The sequence below is a fragment of the Nesoenas mayeri genome, assembly GCF_963082525.1.
Source record: "Nesoenas mayeri genome assembly, chromosome: Z".
Lineage (NCBI taxonomy): Eukaryota > Metazoa > Chordata > Aves > Columbiformes > Columbidae > Nesoenas > Nesoenas mayeri.
In genome coordinates, this window is record NC_137542.1 from 15,804,177 (window position 1) to 15,825,697 (window position 21,521).

At 38.3% G+C, this 21,521-nt stretch overlaps 1 protein-coding gene across 1 annotated transcript in view; it reads right to left on the reverse strand.

Moving 5' to 3' along the window:
- Positions 1–21,521, reverse strand: part of ADAMTSL1 (ADAMTS like 1) — a gene marked incomplete at both ends in the record, with an annotated part of 188,679 nt that overhangs the window by 79,854 nt on the left and 87,304 nt on the right. The window contains 4 exons of the mRNA XM_080362499.1: positions 12,248–12,332; positions 16,290–16,437; positions 17,678–17,882; positions 20,736–20,786. Of these exons, the coding sequence (XP_080218625.1) occupies positions 12,248–12,332; positions 16,290–16,437; positions 17,678–17,882; positions 20,736–20,786 (489 nt within the window). The remainder of the gene's footprint in view (positions 1–12,247; positions 12,333–16,289; positions 16,438–17,677; positions 17,883–20,735; positions 20,787–21,521) is intronic.

Sequence of the window (21,521 nt, forward strand, 5' to 3'; positions counted from 1 at the left end):
AATGGCAGCAGTGGAAGGACTCTCAAGTACTCATGTGACGTGTTTCCACATATCCAGGAGTAAAGATGTACTCTTAGAGCACCTGACTTGATCCTAAAACGTCTCAGTGCCAGGCATTCTGCAATCTCTCAATCTGCATTATGATCCCACTAGCTAGTTTTTGCTAATATTCAACCTGGATCGCCTTTGCTTTAGTTAATATCACAATTATGTCACTAGTCATTATTAAGTAGGCTGCGGTTATTAGCTAGTTGCAGTATTACTGAGAAAATAATTTCAACAGTCGTTCCTGTATTGCAGTAACCATTCTTAAGTCTTACTTTGAAGCCATAGAAAAGATAAATAACTCATAATTTCTTCACTTACTTCCCCTCCTGCTCCCTCCATATTTAATTTCCCTCCTCATAAAAAATGGTGTTCTATTTCTATCCTGGATTTATCTGGCTGTGCTCTTGTCTCACTGATTAGGAATGCTTACGTTCTCCAAATTTTTGCCTCTGGAAGTCCACACATGCTTTAATAAAAGCACCTTGCAGCCATCATTACAATAAGCAAATCAGATTGAATTTCATTTTGGTTGTTGTTGTTTTCTTCAACAATGGAATATTTTATAATTTTTTCTCTGTTGTCACCACTTTTTCAACATCTTTAAAAAAACAGTCCTGGAAATTTGCCTAGCATTTTACTCAAAGTAACATGAAGCAGAAGGGTCACATTCAACTCCATACTACATAACTACCACCTTGTGTAAATGTAATGCAAATTGTTTTGCTGAGCTTATGTTGATCTATGCTGATTCCTACTTTTTTTTTCTGGAAACAGTGGTTCCAGAGTACTTCATGACCAGCATTACTTGTGCTTAGACATCTGATGGTGGTGGTATTAAGGCACAGCAGTAATGACTACAAGCTACAGGGTGATTCAAATAGCTTTATCTGACAGTCTTGTCTCCCCTCTTGGCCATTCTGCCAAACTTTCTGCCATGGGCAAATTCTAAGACAGTGGCTGTAGATGTACTTCAAGGGCTAGAACAGAAGAATGAGTATCTGGATCACACAGGATCCCTTAAGAACCTTACAGGAACGATCCCTCTTGATAATGCTCTCCCATTAACACTAAGTGTTTGGGATCTGTCAGCTCCTTCAAACTCAGCAAGTTTTTTTTTTTTTAATTATATTTTTGAATGCTAATCTAGTGGACCAAACATTTTGTGTGACAGGTTCAGTTGCCTCACTGAAATTTAGGTCTTCCAGTACCTGATGATATGCTTTAGCTAAATTTTTCAAATAAATCAGAGTTGAAGGGATGTTTTTCTTATTAAAACATGGCTGTCACTGACAGTATTCCTCTCCTGTTGGTCTTCATTTAGATAGTCCACACCAGACTTGGATAGCTTTGCCCAGGGCTGTAAGAAATACACATCTGTCTCCCCTATGGTCTATGGTTACTCAGAGCTATAGGAAACTCATTTCTCACCTTGAGAATCCCGTTAACAGTCTCATAGGAAGAAAAAGGAACTTTATTTTTGTGATCAGCATATTTGAAAGTATTTTTATGCACATGTCTTTTTAATTCACTACCTTTCTGTAGTTGACAAAAAGACTTTCCCTTCACTATGAGGTTAAAAAAAGGATCCCAAACCAAGAAAAGAACATGGTATCCCCCAGTGTGTATGTACCAAGATCCCTGACTGTAACAGCATAGTCTCCTAGAGCAGAGAGTGTGTAGCTCATTACCCACTTTTTGCTTATAACATCATGCTTATAACATCTATGCTTATAAACCTGATATCCACCGCTAGCACTATACACAGGAAGTAACAGAAAGGAAAGAAATGGATTGTATGTATTATTGGAACATTTGAAACTGTTTATAATATTGCTACGAAGACTGAAAGATTTCTTTCTGGAGCAAAGCCTTTGAGAAACTAATGATGCAAAGTGATTGAATTTCTTGACTCTTAGACATTTTATCTTAAAAGATCAGTCTTGTTCAAAGCTTGTATCTTTCATTTTGAAAAGATTATAATGCTTAACAGTACAGGTGGGCCACTCCTCTTGTTTTCTCTAAGACTGTGCAACTGCTATAATACTATTTTGATGTGAAAAATCTCCTGTCACAGATTAAACAATCTATGTCAGCCACTGTGAATTAGATATTTTGATTAGCTTAAATGTATAGCTTCTTGACCTGACAAACTAAGAGGAAGAAATCCTAATCAGATTACAAAAAAAAAGGCACTGGTCTTCATCAGAAGCTGTCTTCCTTATAGCTTTTAATATTGTGAACTGTTGTGTAACTTTGCTTTGCTGAAGAGCTGATGTATTTCAAGCCAAAAGCGCACTATTTTGCCATATATTAAAAACAGTCATTCAGAAAGGGAGATACTTCCTATGCTCTGAATATTTACACAGAATGTGTATCACACATACAAACACAAGAACAAAAGAGAGAGGACACAAAGGGAAACAAAAAGATTATTAAAGTAGACTGGATCCTTTCTGAAATGAGGCTTGATCTATAAATGCCACATATTGTATTATTTTACCCTAGTCAGCATCTCATAATGAAAACACTGGAATATCTTCAGGAAATTGTATTTTATTCATCTTTCTAGGCCAAATTTCTATGTTTTTAGTGATAAATTTAGGTGTGTAATTTAATTCTAATATAGCTGTTGGCTGTTGTAGAGGGAACTGGTAGAATTCAAAGAGCTGAAAGCAGAAACAAAGCAGGGAAAAACCAAGAAAACCCTGCAAACAAAATCTCCGTATAGAACTTGTCATTAGATACTGAACGTTTATGCAATGTGAATGTATAATATAAATATACAACGGTTCTGAATTTTCCATCATTGTAAACCCAGGAAATTACAAAGTCTTTGAAATATCTTTGTGTGGTTATTAATGATAAATGCTGATACACAGTGAGCACAAAACACAAGAATAATGTGAAAAATAAGAAGTCAGTTCCATGGATTTAAAGTTATTTGTTCTGCATGCAGTGTACCTTTCAATCCACAGCACTGTGATTTTCTCTAAGCTAATATCTGAGTCTTCTCTGAAAACAGAAATAGTGGAGTAGATTTACTGAGAAATTGGTCTTGGTAAATCCCATTGTAATAATAGTCTGTATCGTCTTGTTATTACAACCCTAGTAAATAAGAAAAAGGCAATAACTAGTTTTAGTAACGTGGCAGTAGTTGCTGTCAGCCAGAACCTGATTGTGCTAATTGTTGCACTAATGAAAATAAAAAGGTGCCTCTTGCCTCAAAGAGATTACATTGAGTATTTCATAGCTCTTAGTGTACTTCTCATCGATTAGCATGTTGTAATTGCATCAGAGATCATCTTCTTTTATTCCTCTGCGCATCAGACATGACAATACTTCTCCAAAAGAAAAATATGTCAGTAGCTGTGTTCTGAGAGCTCTGACAAATATTTTAAAGAGTATTCTTTTTCTCCTGTTTTAGAAAGATCACTATTAGGTGGAGCAGTGAAAGATGGATGGAGGGAAGGTCATGTCCTTGCTTTGTTACGACTGACTTAATTGTGTCTGCTGCTGATCAACTGCTGGAGCATGGACAGTATTACACCATCCAGCTGTGGGATGGCTGAAGGGTCCCTCTGCCTGTCACCCCCTGCAAGTGGGCAGTGCTCTCAAGTGCTTGTACACAAACACCTATACATGTTTTCTTGACATGTGGGCACTTTGATGGTGATGGAGCAGCAACACTTTCCCATTATCAAACACCCTTGCAAAACACTGAGTTCTGGATTTAGAAAGCATTATATTTTTCAGTGTTTTTTTCAGTGTTTTTTGTTAGATGTTGAGGTTTCATAGTGTGCATAAGGTTGTACTCAGCTGGAGGGACTGTTGTTGCACCATTTGTTGTATGCACATTAGCCTACACTGGGCTACATAATGCATTCTGGGAATGGAGGAAAAGAAATGTAATTGCCACTGACATCGATGGACTTCTCCAGGAGTCATTCAGGTGTAGTACTGAGCCTGGTTTTGGCTTGTTACTTTTGTAGTGCACTATGAAAATGTATTGTAAGGAAACTTTATTATGATTGCAAAACAACTTACTGTGTTCATTTGTAAAGCACTTAATATAGAATATTGGCCAAACTGAAATACACAGCAGTCCAGCGTTCAGGCTGCATATCCCATGGACTTGCAAATACAAGTGAATTGCAACTGTACACACAATTTAATCCACACACAAACAGAATAAATAGCACTTGCCCAGCTCAATTTTGCAAGGAATATTTGCATTTGTAGATATTATTCACATTCACACATGAGAATATCCCTTTCAGACAGCAGTGTGTCTAGTACTTTTAAAAAAATCCTTCATCTTTAAATCATATAAAGGGAATGTATTTACAAATCCAGCTTTTGTAGACTAAAATGTGTTATGTAATGATCACTTGCACATAAAGGCAGCAAAAGTGATGACCAAATTTCAGCTGAGAACAGTGATGACAATGACAGTGCCTAGTCTCTGGACAGTGATATTTTTTTCTTTATACTCTGGGCAAGGCTGAGGCCTAGTGTATATTCCCCTCCGTATAGGAACACGTACATAACTGGGGAAGGCAGAAGAAGAGAAACACAAAGACAGGGCCAGCACTCAGTGATGGCAGACCTTCCACAGCAGTCATAGTGGGTTCAGGGTGAGACGCATGGAAAGCCCTGCTGAGTTTTGTGAAGATAACCAGACCATGTGATGTACCTAGACATAGCATCCCCTGCCTAGGACTTGAGTTCCTGCGATGTCTGTTGTGCAGAAAGAAAAAAAAACCAAACAACTGTGTATACAGACTGATGTCTTTTGAGCTATGGAGAAAAGTGACTTCTTAACTGCTACTTAATTATGTATTGCCCTTTTTTGTTGTTGTTGTTAATTCATCATTGGGTAAATTCACAGTTCAGACAAAGTCTCAGATTTTGAGAACTGCAGAATAAGACTCAGTAAAACTGAGTGTTCAAAGGCACAGATTATCTATTAATCAGATACTACTGGTGAAATAAAAAGCTCAGCTGTTTGTTCCTGTGATAGAACCAGGAACTGAACTCAGACTTCCAGACTCCTTGTCTTGGGCTGAAATGCAAAGCTGTCCTTTTTCTCCAGGAAAGACCATCTTTCCACAGGTTTTAAGGTGTGGATAACACCACAGGATGCTCACACACAGCACTGCGTAGCTTCTGCTGTGATTGTTCAGAGAAGTGAAACAGAGGTCACCATCTGTAAGAGTAATGGCACCAGAGCCAGCTGCATAGCTCCAATTCCAATCCGAGTGATTACAGTCTCTAGTTTTTCTTCAATCTAATTTAAATAAGATATTTTGTGTCAAATCATTCTATACTATTGGTGCTCTCAATAAATTCACCACTGCCTTCCTATCCAGGGAAAGATAACTGTTTCTGTCCTGTATAGATATTACACATAAAACCCTAGTATTGGTAACTCTCTACAGGCCCTTATTGAATGCACAGATAGAAATCATTACCTAATGTTAGCCTGCTGCATTGCTGATCTTCCCTATGACCAACCACATATATAGTTTAATTATTTTGCCATTAGATCGTAAAATGGAGAAGGTTCCCTAAGCTTCTTTCTTCCTTCACTGCATGACATGGAAGTGGACAAGTAAAAGCCTAGCAGTTGATAGTACATGTGTTTGTCCTCACTACCTTTTTGGCAATCATAATGTGGTTTATTTTTAAAGTAAAACATTTACAGGGAGTTCTAAAATTACTTATTAACCTGTGAATCAGGTACAAATATCATGATGGAAACAACTAAAGAGGGAAAACCAAAATAAAATACCTTACAAGTCTTTGAAAACATAAACAACTACTGAAGAGTAAGAAAGAGATATTGAGTAACTGCCACACTGGCCTCTCTGTCCATACACAGTTCCCTGAGGGCTTCGTCACCCTCACTGATGCATGTCAGGAATTTCCTTTTGTTTTTTACTGAACCAGTCTCATCACTATGATGGTGCCATCTGGCATCCAGATATTATTGTTTGCCCTCTTTCCCTCCCTTCTCCATTCTTTTTATGGCTAGCACAAGGGTTATTTATGGTAGTATGTTAAAAGCTGGGTATGGTGTTAACATATAAAAGCATTTTTCAAAAGTTAGAGAGAGAAATCTTTTAAACAACCCCTCCACCACCCATAAAACCAATCTTATTATACATAGAAAAACCCATGCTTTTTTAATCATGACTGCTGCTTTTTCTGAGTCCGGCTGTCATGCTGTGCTGGTGTAATGAGCTCCAGTGAAAGAAGTCAGAAAGAAAGATACTGTGGATTCTCCCTCAGATAACATATTCTGAAGGCCTGGTCACTTCAGAGATGAACAGCAGTAGAAGGACAATATGTACAACAACACAAGATAGCAAGGATTTGTTACCTTAATCCTTTGTCCTAACAAAGATTACAATACTTTCTTACCAACCTAGAGTATTTAATAGTAAACCTAGCCTATTTCATAGTTCTGTCAGCAATTATATTTATATGATATTTATACTATATTTAATTTACCCCATCTAGGGCAGCAGCATGTCAGACAACATAGACATAACTATTTCTTCTAGCCTTCAAATAGCTGAACAAGTTATGATTAATTCTCTGGGCAGCAGAACCAATGAAGACTGGTTTAACATGGATTTATATCTGAAGGCTGAACGCCCAAATGGATTCACTGGTATCTCTTAAGGACAGAACCCCTTTAGAAATCTTTCCTTCAATGGGGAACTGTAGGGCAGCAGTTTTCTACCTAGTCATTTAGTTCAGTGAAACGTGGAGAATACTACCACTGAGTTTCCGAGTGAATATTACCGAATTTGACAGAGGGGTGAAATTCTCTGTGATAACTTTATACCTTTGTCAAAATGAGTTAATAGGAATAAATTCAGACATTACTGGGAGAAGAGGAAGGCAACTGACAGACAGATATATACAGACAAAATTAAACTGTAGGATTCACTTCCTTTAGAAATTCCTAAAGAAATAAATAATGGAAAGCACTATATGCAGATGGAATGAAAGTGAGGTGTCTGCTGCTCTAGCAGCACACATTAGAGAATGATCACAAATTATAGGTGTAAGGACAAAGTAAAAAATGTGTAACGTTATAACTCATAGTATGCAATTTCACAGCAAAAATTGTATTCAACAGAAAGTTCTAAAACTCATAAGACAGAGACTCAGAAATAGGAGAACTCAATGCATGGAAGAAATCTGCTGAAAATTTAATCTTTAGTTGTTAAACTTCCCATGAAAAATAAACTCTGAGAAGGACAATAGAGTTTCTTTTAGATGGAGTTTGCTTTCCCTGCCTGAAGAATGGTAAGGAAGAAAGGATAACAGTGTTAGGAGAAGAATGGTCTACTGGCTGCAAAGAACAGCCTTCTCTGTAGAGGAGAATGGGGGCAGTGACTTGGTAGAAACAGAAAGGCTGGGAAGAGTCTCAGATGAAGTGTAGGAAAAGGATGAGTCCTCGCCAACATCTGCGCAGTGCAGCCATGAAATTGGTAATTATTGCACTCATACAGAGCAAGTAGGACAATCACAACATAGCTTGTCTGAAGAAACTTCCATCACTCCAACACTCATGAACACACAATGCCGTCTTTTCAGCATCTGGCTGACCATGCCACTGGAGGCATCTGCTGCTTCTCCTGCTCTACAGCTGCCCCTCTTTTCCTGCACGCTGACTCTCCCCTCCCCATCGTTACCTCTCTGCTGAGTACAGGAGTGAGATCTCAGAGAAAACCCATTCTGGCTGCCCAGCTCAACTCCCACCCTCAAACCCTGTTCAGCCAGCTCCACTCTACTGGATCCAAGAAAAGAAGTGGCTTCCTCAGAGGAGGGGAAGCAAGAAATTAAAATTGTTTTTTACAACTCCAGGTATGTTTTCTGTAAATATTTACAGCAAAGTATGAAAGTAACACCCCACAACAGACTTAGGCCCAAAACAGTAAAAAATTGATGGTCATGTTCGAGTTACTCATATTCAGTCAGTAAAATAGCTTGCCAGATCACATGCTGCCTTACACCAGCTAGTGCATGATCCAACATTTAAAGACTTTTCATCATTCTAACCTTCAAATTAGCATGGTTCTATGCTTCATCAGCGGAAATATATGGGTGACAGCCTGACTTCTGTCAGCATGGTAGGTCATGGCAATGGTACTGGGACCAGTACTATTCAATATATTCATCAATGACTTGGATAAAGAAATAGAGTGCACTGTCAGCAAGTTTGCTGATGACACCAAGCTGGGAGGAGTGGCTGACATGCCAGAAGGCTGTGCTGCCATCCAGAGAGACCTGGACAGGCTGGAGAGTTGGATGGGCAGAAATTTAATGAAATATAACAAAAGCAAGTGTAGAGTCTTGCATCTGGGTAGGAACAACCCCAGGTTCCAATATAAGTTGGGGAGCGACCTGTTAGAGAGCAGCGTAGGGGAAAGGGACCTGGGGGTCCTGGTGGACAGCAGGATGACCATGAGCCAGCACTGGGCCCTTGTAGCCAGGAAGGCCAATGGCATCCTAGGGTGTATTAGAAGGAGGGTGGTTAGTAGGTCGAGAGAGGTTCTCCTTCCCCTCTACTCCGCCCTGGTGAGACCACACCTGGAATATTGTGTCCAGGTCTGGGCCCCCCAGTTCAAGAAGAACAGGGAACTGCTGGAGAGAGTCCAGCGCAGGGCAACAAAGATGATGAAGGGAGTGGAGCATCTCCCTTATGAGGAAAGGCTGAGGGAGCTGTGTCTCTTTAGCTTGGAGAAGAGGAGACTGTGGGGTGACCTCATTAGCGTTTATAAATATGTAAAGGCTGAGAGTCATGAGGATGGAGCCAGGCTCTTCTCGGTGACAAGGGGTAATGGGTACAAACTGGAACACAAGAGGTTTCACTAAAATTTAAGAAGTAACTTCTCAGTGAGAGTAACACAGCACTGGAACAGGCTGCCCAGGTATGTTGTGGAGTCTCCTTCTCTGGAGACATTCAAAACCTGCCTGGACACATTCCTGTGTAACCTCATCTAAGTGTTTCAGCTCCGGCAGGGGGATTGGACTGGACGATCTTTTGAGTTCCCTTCCAATGCCTAACATTTTGTGATTCTGTGATTCTGTATTATGTTATGTCTCTGCATAAATACCTGCTGAAACACAAGCGAAAGCGTGAATGATCATGTAATACACCTTGCTTTTCAGCTAATTGGTTTATTTGAAATCCCTGCACAGCTGAATGAGGAAAACTGATGTTATGAAACCAGCATCAGAGTTGACTGTTCATTGAATCTTGGTGAGTTCTGGTTTCTTTTCTCTCTCTCTTTTTTTTTTTTTAAATGAGATTACATACTTTTTTTTTTTTTTTTTCCTATCTAATAACCAGGATCTAAAAGGAATAAGTATTTAAAGTTAGACATTAATGAAAAACACTATAAGTAGTGAGGCAGCAAACCAGTTTTATGTGGAAGTTCATTGCTCAAGGTCACTGTCAACAGATTATATATTCAACAACATGCAGATGGTTCTTACAGTTTACAGTGGGGGATAGCATGGATGGTCCTTGCAGCACAAGTTTTCTAAGATTTTATTTGGTCTTTCTGTCTCATTCTTTACCATTAAAAGTCATTCCAAACTAAACACAAGGCATGGAAATCTCCAGGTGTTGGGAAAGTTTGCATAAAGACCCTGAATTTGTGCCCTTTGTGTTAGCTGTTGGTCAACACATGTGAAAAATCTGTATTTCAATTTATTTTAATTTAATTTAATTTAATGTCATGATGATTTCTCAACAGTCTAAAATAAAGATTGTACATGCTCCCAGACTTGTGCTTTGCAGGGATAAAAAGATGTATAATATGTCACCCCTTGGCAGACTGAACCTAGTCTGAGTTGTGCCACACTGTATTGGTACGTGAGCATCCCACTGGTATCACTCAAGTTTTGCATGAGATGGGCTAAAAAGATGAGATTGTGTTTCCAGAACAGGGCCTGTATTATAGCAGAACAGTACTTTACTATAAAGTAAAGAGATGTCATTGCTGCACTTAAATCACTTCAAAATTCTTAAACTCCTTTCCCTTTATATGTCTCAAGGTCTTTTTTAATATTGTAAGTAATATACCTGTAAGATTTTCCAGAACATTTTTTTAAAAATACACATCATGACAAACAAAAGCCTCTTCATCTTTCCCTGCAGATGATGCCTGTTCTCTACAACCCCCTTGTTAATATTTAAAGCTATATAGACTCCTATATATATCTCCATATTCTTTCTCTATTGTACTGTCAAAATTGTTCATGAAATCTATCTCAAAAATTTCTTAGTGTACAAATAAGTTGAGATACGACCAAATATCAGTATACTTCCTTTCGATAAACTTCCTGATAATACATCTTTTTCTGTGTATGCTAAGCTAAGTGGTTTAGTATGGTCACAAGAAAAATCACAAGAAAATAGACTGCACTTTACACGTGAAAAATGAGTGCATGAACCAATATTGAATTTTCTAGATTTTGACTCTGAATGAATCAAACTACAAAGTCTGTGAAGTTCTGGAAACATTTCATTATATTACATACGATAGCTGCTGCTAATAGATATATACACATATGAATATATATGTTTGTATCTGTGTCTATAAATCTGTGTGTGTACACATGCATGTCTGTATTTGTATGTATTTATGTATACATATAGCAGCTGGAATAAAATTATTTTTATTTTGAGGGCTTTATTATATATGTCTCTAGATCTATGTCAATGTTCCAGTTTTGAATTACTTCAGATTAGCCATACCAAAACTGCAATTATATTGCATAACAAACAATGTTTTTTAATGTAACACACAGCTGCAGTTGCAATAAAAAATGCCATATGCTCAGCCAGGAGGAACTGGATACTAACTAAAGCTGAGTACAGGGGTTACAGTACAGGGGTTACAGTTATAGCATGCATTTACCACAGTTCCAGAATAAAAAAATCCAAACCAGAATTGCAACAGTGTTTCTAATTTCTCAGCCTTATTGCTAAAGGTTTATATGGTACACCAGTTTAATGGCAACTTCCTTTTCATTGCAATTTTATAGGCCTAAGTAAGATTAATTATCCATAAATGACAGTAAAACTCAATTCTGAATGAAATTCTGAGGGGTTTTTAAGCCACTAAATTTTTCTAACTTCTTCTGCAGTCCTGCTATTAATGAAATGGAGCACAAGCAGAAACTGCTAAACTGCATTTTCAATAGCAGTGTGTGAAAAACCTGGCTACATCAGGTCAGATTCATACACTCAGATCTTCTTACTGATATATTAAACAGAAAGGTACCAGCCCTAAGTGGAAGTGATCTTTCCCAGCCTTTTTTTTTGTAATAGTTTTTCTTTTAGCATTACCTGTAACTATTTCACACCCTTCACTTTCTAACACAATGGTATTTTTGTTCACAAAACAGAAGACAAAAAAATAGGAAAAGAAAAAAGTTACAGTTAAGGGAAGTAATTAGTTAATTTTATGTATTTAGGAGGAAAATGTACAGTTCTCAACATTTCAGGAAGCCCTAACACGAAAGAACTGTCAGTGTATGTACATATGCCAACCTGCCATCGAAGAGGGTCTGCAGGAGGAAGAGGAGCTGCTAATGAGAACAAGGTGCTGACTGAGCTGGCTAGGCAAAGATCACGAAGTGGCTAGGAAAGCAGGGAGGGGGAAATCCCTGAAATGACGAGGTAAGTGATGATAAGGCAATCCAAACTACAGGGCTGAGGTTTCTAGTTTATTTGCTGCTACTACACTCTTCCTGCAAGAAGAGGAAAGGTGGACTCATCACTGTATTTTACGTCTTACTTTGCAGGGTTATTGTGAGAACAAGTAAAGGTGCTGAGCTGTGGATACACCATGGTAGTGGGGAACATATAACTACTATATTGTATGATTCCATTATAGGTAGGTAGACAAACTCTCACTGTAATATACTATATTTGACTTCAAATAAAACATGTATATACTTGTTCAAATTAAATCTCCATTTGCCCTCTTGAATTCTCTTCATACCTAAGTGTGATACAGCCTTAAGCACACTGATTTCCACAGGGCTGAGTTTAGCCTTTATGGTCTAATGAAATCCAAATACAATTTAAAGAGACTCTGTTAGTTCAGCACAAGGCCCTGATATCCCCACGATAAGAACCTGTTATAAGCAAATTTTTAAGACTTACGATGGTTCTTCAGACACCACTGCTCCTTCCTCCAGCTCTTGAGCCTGCTTATACCACGGCAACTTTGCTTCCACAGGAAGTTTCTCTATGGAACAAACACAAGCATGTGAAAATATGAAGCATTCAGTAAGCAACTCTGCTACGTGTGCCAGCCACCCATCTCTTGCTGAGCATGCCTGTGATGCGCGTGTGCTTCATCCACATGAATCCTGAGCTCTAAGAAGAGAGAAAGAAAAAGGAGAGCAGGACAGAGAGAAAGAAACTCCTTTGTCCTTCTGGACTATAACTCTTCCAGCGTTATATGGCCAGATAGTGTATGGTTGCAGTTAGAAGGGCTATGATGTTCTATGATGTTCTAAAGCTGGAAATGCAAGTTAAGTCAATTTTCAGACTATCCAACTGGGCTGTAAAAGCGGGCATTTTGGAAAGTGTTTTCTGGACCAAGTCTTGCAAGTGTAATGTGCCTCCACTGACCCTGCAGAGGTGAAATGTATAAAAATCTCCGTGTCTTCCCTTAAATTTTAGAACTTCAGAAGACATATTAAGCTTGTTTTTGATGCATTACAAAAAGGAAGAAAATCCTGATTTGATGAGTGATACAGCAGAAAAACAGAGAAATGGTAATAAAATGGCCCAGCTATACTTCTCAAGTTTGAGTTTATCAGTTCATCAGCTATGTGGATTTTAAAAAAAACAAGCTTGATACTTTTTCTGTCATTTCTGATGGAAAACAGTAGAGCTGCTTTTCTTCCCCTTCAGGATGTGCGCACAGCATAATAAGCCGCTCTGCTCCAGGGACCGCTGGGCCACGCTGCTTTGCGAGCCAAACTCCGCTTTCATGTGGTGTCAAAGTGGAGTAATTGAGCTGAAGGCAGTAGAGCTGTTTTGGCTCTACAGGGGTATAAAGTAAGAGCAAATTTGGCACTATAATTTGAGAAGGAGCTCTGCATTTCAACAAAATATTCTGGGCCAGGACTGGGGGAAAAAAACACAATTTAAAGGCAGCAAGACTCAGGCCACTGAGGAGAACCAGGGCCAGACCTGTTTGCCACTCACAAATCACCTATGCCTTTCAGGTTCATATAATTCACGGATTTGTACTTGCCAATGGGAGCAGATTACTGTCATTCAGGATAGTCAGGAATTGTTTGTGACTCTATTGTGCACAACAGTGAACCATTCATGTATGCACATGAAATTTCCCACATGTCATAGAGGAAAAACAACTCACAACTCGATTTCACAGCTACTGCAAGTTTAGTCAAACAAATTTATTTGGAGCAAGTTATTAACTGAGGAAAAAAAAGGACAGTAATAGAGTTACTATGACTTTTAGAAATTGCTTGCCAAGCTCTAACATATTTATTAGTGCCATTTAAAGATGAATATTTGCCAGCACAGCTCTTAGTTTAATCTATGTTTTACTGTATTTGTTATCCAAAATACGTAGGAGATGTTTCTATTTATATGTTCTGCAGCTTGTTTTATGGGTTTTGGAAAGCCAAATCTTACTTCTGTGCTTTTTTGCTTGGATGCAAGTGCTTGTAAAAAGCAAAAGCTCTTGTGTACTGTCGCCTGTTATGTGATTTTTTAAATAACTTTTCTTTTTTTAGAGGTGTAGTTAATTATCATCTAGACTGTAAAATGAGTTAAAGGATTAGAAATGTTGATGTTGGGCAGTGTGCTTTGACAAAAAATTAACAAAAGGCACTCCTAACATAAGCTAAGGAGGATTTTTTACCTTTGGAGATTAAAGTAAAATCTCTCCTTTTATAACACAGTTCTAGTAAAAATACTTAAATCTTATATTACACAGAAAGTTGTACTAGATTAATACACCTTCTATATTAAAAGTGAAAATCACTACTTGATCTAGGGGTATCGTATTTTTTCCCATTACTGGTATAAGGTAAAATGCCTCAGTGCTTGAATAAACTAAAATGAAATAAATTACAGGAGCTATTTGCATCCTATTTTGGTTTAGCGCAGTGTGTCAGAAGAGGGAATTCCACATTTTTTGTCTTCCTCCTTCAGTTAGCTAGGAAGATTGTTTTTCTGCCTCATGTTAATCCAGCTGCAGAAAGAAAAGCAGGCTAAGACTAAAACATTCAGTAGAGGTGAGGTATTCTGCTACTCCTACTTATTTAAATTTCTACCTCCAGATTTGTGAAATAAAAGGGATAATTTTCCAGCACATAAACAGAATAATTTTGACTGGAAGAGACCTCTGGATATCATCTGATCCAACTCTCTTCTGAAAGCATGATTCAGCCTCCAGGTACCTGGGGTTTCAAATGTTGCCACTTGCATTGTGGAGATAGAACTGTGAGAGTGTTGCAGAACCAAGATGAAAAGTAAAATCAAACCCAAGCAAAACAGTATGCTTCATGTAAGACATTCCATACTATGGGGAAAAAATGTAAGAAAGAAACAACTGCCTACAGCCAAAAATTAATCACTGTATATATATATATATATATATATACTGTATATATACCATACATATATACTGTAAAGGGCAGCATAAGAGTTTATCCAAGGTAAAGATGCTATTCTGTTGCAAGGGTGGGCTTCCAGGAAACAGTGATTTACTTTTTTTCCCATACAAATCCCATTGGAAGAGACTTCTTGACAGATGTAGACAAGCAAGGCTTTCCTTGTTGGTCTTGCGCCCTTCTCAGGTTCCGTAGGCAGAAGAAGTCAGTTGTAGGTGGTTTGAAAAGCCTGATTTTTTGGGGGTCTTACTGCTTTTTGCTTACACTGGGTGCTGCAGACAGACAGGATGTTACTTTACCTGTGCTCTTAACACCATAAACAGATAAAGCCCCATAAAGGCAGCTGACTGAGCCCAAACCCACCGGATCTCCACATGTGGCTCAGAGTCAGTCATGCTAACACAGCCACAGGGCCTTTTTTTTTTCTTAACTTGGAAGGTGGATGGAGTGAGCTCACGTTAGCTAGCAGAATACAGTGCAAACGTAGCCATTGGTCCCCAGAGGCCGTGTCTGGGTTTTGCCACTTTGTTGGCTGGCAGACACAGTGAATTCTCATGTTCCAGATAAACTGGAATCTAGAAACTTTGCAAGTGCACCCACCATGGGCCACTGAGTGCAGAAATTAAAGTCCCAGATTTTATTCTTGCACCTTGGATCAGCACAAGGTCATGGGTCATTCTTATTTCACAGAGCTTCATAGTAACTTGTCTTATCAGGATAGTAAATTATTTTTTAAAAGGAATTAATTTCTTCTTGCAGTACAGCTTAAGTCTCCAGTTTAGGAAAATTAAGTTCACCTGCATTGCCATAGCCCAGAAATTTCCATAGGTTAGTCAGCACACAGAAACAGTGGTTGCATTGATAGAGTTTGTATACATGCAAAAACATATGGACACTCATGTACCTTCTGAAATGGTCAAATACCTGTGTCTACTGCACCTGGCCACAGCTCATTAATCAAATCCAGTCTCCAGAACTTTTACTAACTTTCCCACCCCATAAGAACCTCCAAACAACTGACAAAATATTTTCTTCTTCTCTCAAAAAATATGGGGGATTTACCCCTGTATTGTTCTCTGTCTGAAGCCTAAGTCAGGAAACTTTTCCATATAATTTGTGAGTATTCTTTGCTATAAGATGTTTCAAGTCTAACAGTGTACAAAATTTTGCAGCCTTGCTAGTAAGAGGAACTTCATATTGGGATCTAAGATGCTTGCTTCTGACTTATTTTAAGCTCCAAGTTATGAAATTAGCCCAGATACAATCAGTGAGATCAAACCTGCTTACACTATGGTCAAATTTATATTTACATGGCTTGGTCTGCCAGATCACAATTCACAGTGATTAACCCAGAGCTTGTAAGAAAGAGGAAGGGGCCAGCATTCACTCCAAGTTGCTGGCAGGCAGACTGGAACTAGAATGGCAGGCCTCAAAGGCGTAAATTTACAACTCAGTGTAGGTGGAAACAGTGCTATCAGCAACAAAACAAAACTGCTCAACATATAAGATCATTGAAAAAAATTATGAGAATCCTTCTGCCTCATTACCTTTTGGTTTGTAGCAAGGAGTGGGTACGATGCATTCTTCTTTAATGTGTGGCTTTGTTTTAGGACTACAGCCCCCTGTATGCATCCCCCTGTGATCAATGCAAAGGACCACACGGTATCTGAGTCCTTGTCCACAGGTCACAGTGCACTGGGGAAAAAAAAAATTTAAAAAAAGTGTGTATGATACGTCACAGGAGTGACAGATAAAAGGGGAATATGCAGTAAAAGTATGTGGACATCAGAGAGTAAACACGATGCAGAAACACCCAACTCTAAACATAAATTATTTGTAATATATTTGGTAGTTATGGATAAGGTACAAAACAAACAGAAATTTTTGCCTTTGCACATTTACTTGGTTTGGGCATTTTGCTGCTGGGTTTCTTTTGCAGTGTCACTCAGCATTGGCTACTTGGCTTGTGGCCATTCATCCCATACTGAATATGCTCAGTAACACCCTGTCATTTTCATCTGGAGTCACTCTGCTTTGCCTGGACAAAGTACTGGGGCTTATGAGTTAACAAGGGTGTCACTCAGCTATTTTGGAACATGGTATCAAACATAATGGGAAACTATTAGGCTTTCTTCCCTCAGACACCTTCTCAAGTATTTTTTCATTTATTTTTGGTAAGGTACACCAATTTTTCCTCCTGTTCAGATTGTTTAATAAGTGGTTGCACAGGAAAGGATCAAAACTACCAACCAGGGGAAAAAGCTAAGGATAATACCAATATTACTTTCCTCTTGGATAGCAGCTTTCATCTGATAATCACTAAATACTTTGCAATCACCTGTGAATGAGCTAGCTTAGGTTCTGAAACCCGTTTTACTAATTTTGAAACTGGGGTTGTGAGAAACTACATTCAAGATTAAGCCTTCAAGCACGTTATCAGAGTACTTTTCTACTTTTGTAGAAGGACTTTTCAAAGATATTTACCTTCATACAGAAAGAAAGGCGAGTCAGAAACAGATAACTACAAGCATCAAAGAGCAGAGTAATTTATGGCTTTACATATTGCTGGAAATTTCTCAGCAATTAATAATGTTCAATTTATGGCTGAAAAGTTGTAATAAAGATATACCATTACATGCTTACTGGTTTTGTTTCGTGCATTTCATTTATGTTCACAGTATACTATTAGTAGAAGGTCACTACTTAACATTACTGATCTGATTTATTTTTCCATAATTCTCCTTAATCATGTATATCTTATTAATACCTCATTCCTGAGTATTTACTTTGCTGTTAGACAAATAGCATAATTTTAAAAAGAGGTCATGGTAATAAGGAAAGAAAGCAGTGAATGTTTCTGCTTCCACAAGCTCAATAGATCATAATTTAAGTTACATTTCTACTGCTTACAAACCAACAAAGGTAAGCTGATTACCGGAGACCATTCCTGAGCAAGCCACTTTGGGCAGTCAAATATATTGCAAGGCTGGACAACAGGCATCTTTGGAGTATACATGCATTTCCATTCTTCCACAGGGCTGATATGCCCCTGAATGTCTTCTTCCACACATGAGATGCTGCGGCTTTGAATGCCTCCTCCACAAGATGAGGAACAGGCAGTCCAGGGTGTACTTTCCCATCTGAGGAAAAAAGGAAAAAACAAACCAGAGAGATATTCAGGAAAGGAACCCCTGGTGCCCCCACCTCCACCCTCACAAATGCATAAACTGCTATCTGCAGGAGGATTTATTCTTTTCTGATTACTGTCAGTAAGAATTAATTATCTTTATAGTTATAGTTATAGTTATAGTTAAAGTTATAGTTATAGTTATAGTTATAGTTATAGTTATAGTTATAGTTATAGTTATAGTTATAGTTATAGTTATATTCATACATAGTCATAACAGCAAAGCATTCTTACGGCTGCCATCTTCAAATCACAAGTTAGTAATATGAAATTTCCTCTACCCCACTAAACCAGTTACTACTACCACAGAAACTCTAAATACTCTCAATTACTTTTATTGAATTCATGGGATTATCATATCTTCATAATTTGTCATGTTCTGAGGAATTTTTTGCCACAAATCACTGGAAGCTCAGTGTGTTGTGAAGCTGATGCTTCTTTTGCAAGAACATACAGGGAAACAGCATTGTTTCTTTCCAGGGAAACAACAGGAGTTGTGGAAAAAAAAGAAGACGGGAGGATATTAGCAAAAAGAAGACGTGGCTATACTGATAGGATATGTGGCCTCTGATGAATAAACCACATGTGCCTTGTTTCCTTAAAACTGATGCAGTGAGAGGAACTGAGAAACCATCTACAGGTGCCATTTGACAATGTAGTGATAAATCCACAGAACAAAGTGTACCTTATGAAAAGCTGTGCATCTTATGAGAATAATCCTTCTTTTACAGTGATGCATATGTATGCATGGCTGTATTGCTTCATACGTGTACAGTTTGTCCACATAAAATAGTCTGGCATTTCCTTACCTATATTCAAGCCATTGTCATAGAGAAGATCAAGGACCATTGTCATGATCCAGTGTGGTTATTCCTCTATAATCCTGAGAATGCCTGAAGCTGTATAAGTGTGCTCTTTCTATCTACCTGGCAACACTCCACTTTTTTTGTTTGTTTGTATTTGTCTTGCCCAGACTCCGCAGGTTCAGTGGAAAGACTTTTTTTATCCCACTGACTTGGCCCTCTCATATGTGAGCCCCATGGTCTGTTCAGTTTCTGCTGCCTCTGAGGTTTGGAGATGTGGCTGTGTCTTCCTTCTCAGTGTGAAGGAGAAAGATCTGAGTCATGTTTGTGGAGCACATTTGAGAGTGGAGGAGCACACAGGAGCACATTTGGGAGTGGAGGAGAGGTAGAAGAGGGGAAGCACCAGCGGGAAGAAGGGGGACAAAGTTTCCAGCCTGAACAGTCAATGAGAGGTTTTAATGGAGAACAGTGTGGTTCGGAGAGTGGATGTAAAGGGAGTGTTACAGGGCAAGATGGTAATCCAGAACATCTTGAGAAGCAGCCTCAGCCTTTTCATCATTTTCAGAGAATGATTTTGGTTTTTGCTTTCAGTGTTACTGAAAGCCAAATACCTCAGGACATTTTGATCCTTATTTTGGATTTTCTTCAGTAGTAAAAAAGTCTCTGCCTAGTTGTCAGCTCAGAATGCTTTTTCCTTAAATACAGTCCCTCTACTGTTAAGTACTGCTGAATCATTCTCTGATATGAAATTGTTCTATGTCTTTTGTCAATGTACATGTAACTTGTACAAAATTGAAAAATTGAAAAACAAACTTTTTTTTTTTTTTTTAATAAAGAACAGAGAAAAGGGGAAAAAATAATTAGCCGCAATATCTATTTTATGAATGTATCTCACAAATATTTGGTGATAATGACTGTGTTCATAACCATAAACACTTAGCTAGGGAAAGTCTAATCCAAATGACACAGATCATTGATAGAGGGTGTCAACATGAATGGCAGCCACAATTCTTGGCAAGTAAACTGCTCTCCTCCTTGTCTTCTCACTCACAGTTTGGGGTGGGTCCCTGGTTTGTCAGGAGACTGCTGAATGTGAATGTATTGCACTTACACACTGATGCTGAAAGCTCTCTGCATTAGGCCTCACCATCGTTTGAAGGAGGTCCTTTCCTCACCAAGATGAGACTAACAAGCTGCCTAGGGGTTTCTTCCTGTGATTTCATATTCCATGACTCAATAATTTAATGAAGAAGGAAACACAGTGCAATACTACTGCATGTCCAGGCAGTATTTAAAAATAAAAATATTATTATCCTTCAGCTACCAGACATCTTTATCAACACCAGTCTTATTCACTGCTTTAAGACTAAGTATTCGTGTGATTATTTCTTCCATAACAATCTCATGTCTTACATTACAGATATTTTAATTGTGAGATAATGAATAATACGAATCAGGCCTTGACCCTGTTCCTGTCCCTCATCTATGATTTCTTAGAAAAGCCAATGGATTAATGCCCTTGGAGAAGGCATTAGCACGAGTTTGCAGGATCACAACACAAATACTGTCTAAACACAAAATCCCACAATTTATAAGCATGCAAGAAGCAGCACTGTTGGAGAGAGAGAGAGGAAATCTGATGGTTCATTTACAAAGCCACAGGTTACGGTCCTGTCCAGAAATGAGTGAAGGTTAGAAAAAGGAGAGGTGTGAGAGGAAAAGGGAGGTGGGGTGGGGGATGAGGAAAGAGAGAAAGAAAGGGACCACACACAATGAGTCTGCATTGCTTCTTCAGCTGGGATACTATTTCAGTTTTGCACCAACAGAATTTGTAACAACAGGTTAGCACTTGAACAATTCCAGGTCAATCTGCAGGATTTCAGAGCAAGAGAAAAGCAGCATCTGTTATCTTAGTTTAAGAGCAAAGTAGAAATGCAGAGCAGAGGAGAAAAATAAGTAAACGTATTTGTTAATCCTAGTATCTTGTTGACTGTTTTACGTACCGAGGAAGGGGATGGTAGAGGTCATAGGGCATGATCTGCTTGTATCCATCACTGTTAGGAACAATAATGCCAACCCTCTGAGTTGAAGGTACACATAATAAAATAAACACTAAATGATTACATGATACAACTTTTTTTACACAATATTACAGAAAAACCCAAGAAGCAAAACTAAAAACCAACAACCTAACAAGATATTTTACCTAAGTTGTTATCACATTCAAAGAAAAACTTATGCTCACACCCTACTGTTTCCAAGTTGTTCAAAGAATAAACAACCAATTACTACTTTATTCTTGTGAATATCTTACTGTTTGACTAAGAAGCAACCCATTACCACAAGTTTACCAAATGAGTGTTCCAAATATTTTTTTTAATTTATAAGGTTGCTATCTGCCATTAAAAAAAAAAAAAAACAACAAAAACCAAGTAGTTCTACACTTAATAGTTTCTTGGAGCTTGGATCTAAAGTCACTGAAGACAATAAGGGAACTTCTATCTACTTGAGAGAGCCCTAGGTCAAACCCTTTTTTGGACTATTATATGGTTGTTTCTGCCCTTTTGATAATTTTTTAAATTTTTCTTTTGCAGGTGTCAAGATTAGAAATTCAGGGATTTTCAGTGCAAGAATTCAAATCCTCAGTTCTTTCTTCTCCACCTTAAGTCAGTCCAATCTCATTATCTTCAGAACCTACCTCTTTTTTTGTGTTTTTCTGGAAGAAAAAAGGAGCTGAAGAGAATAGTAATATATCAGGTTATTGTTTGGTTGGTTGGTTTTGGTGTTGT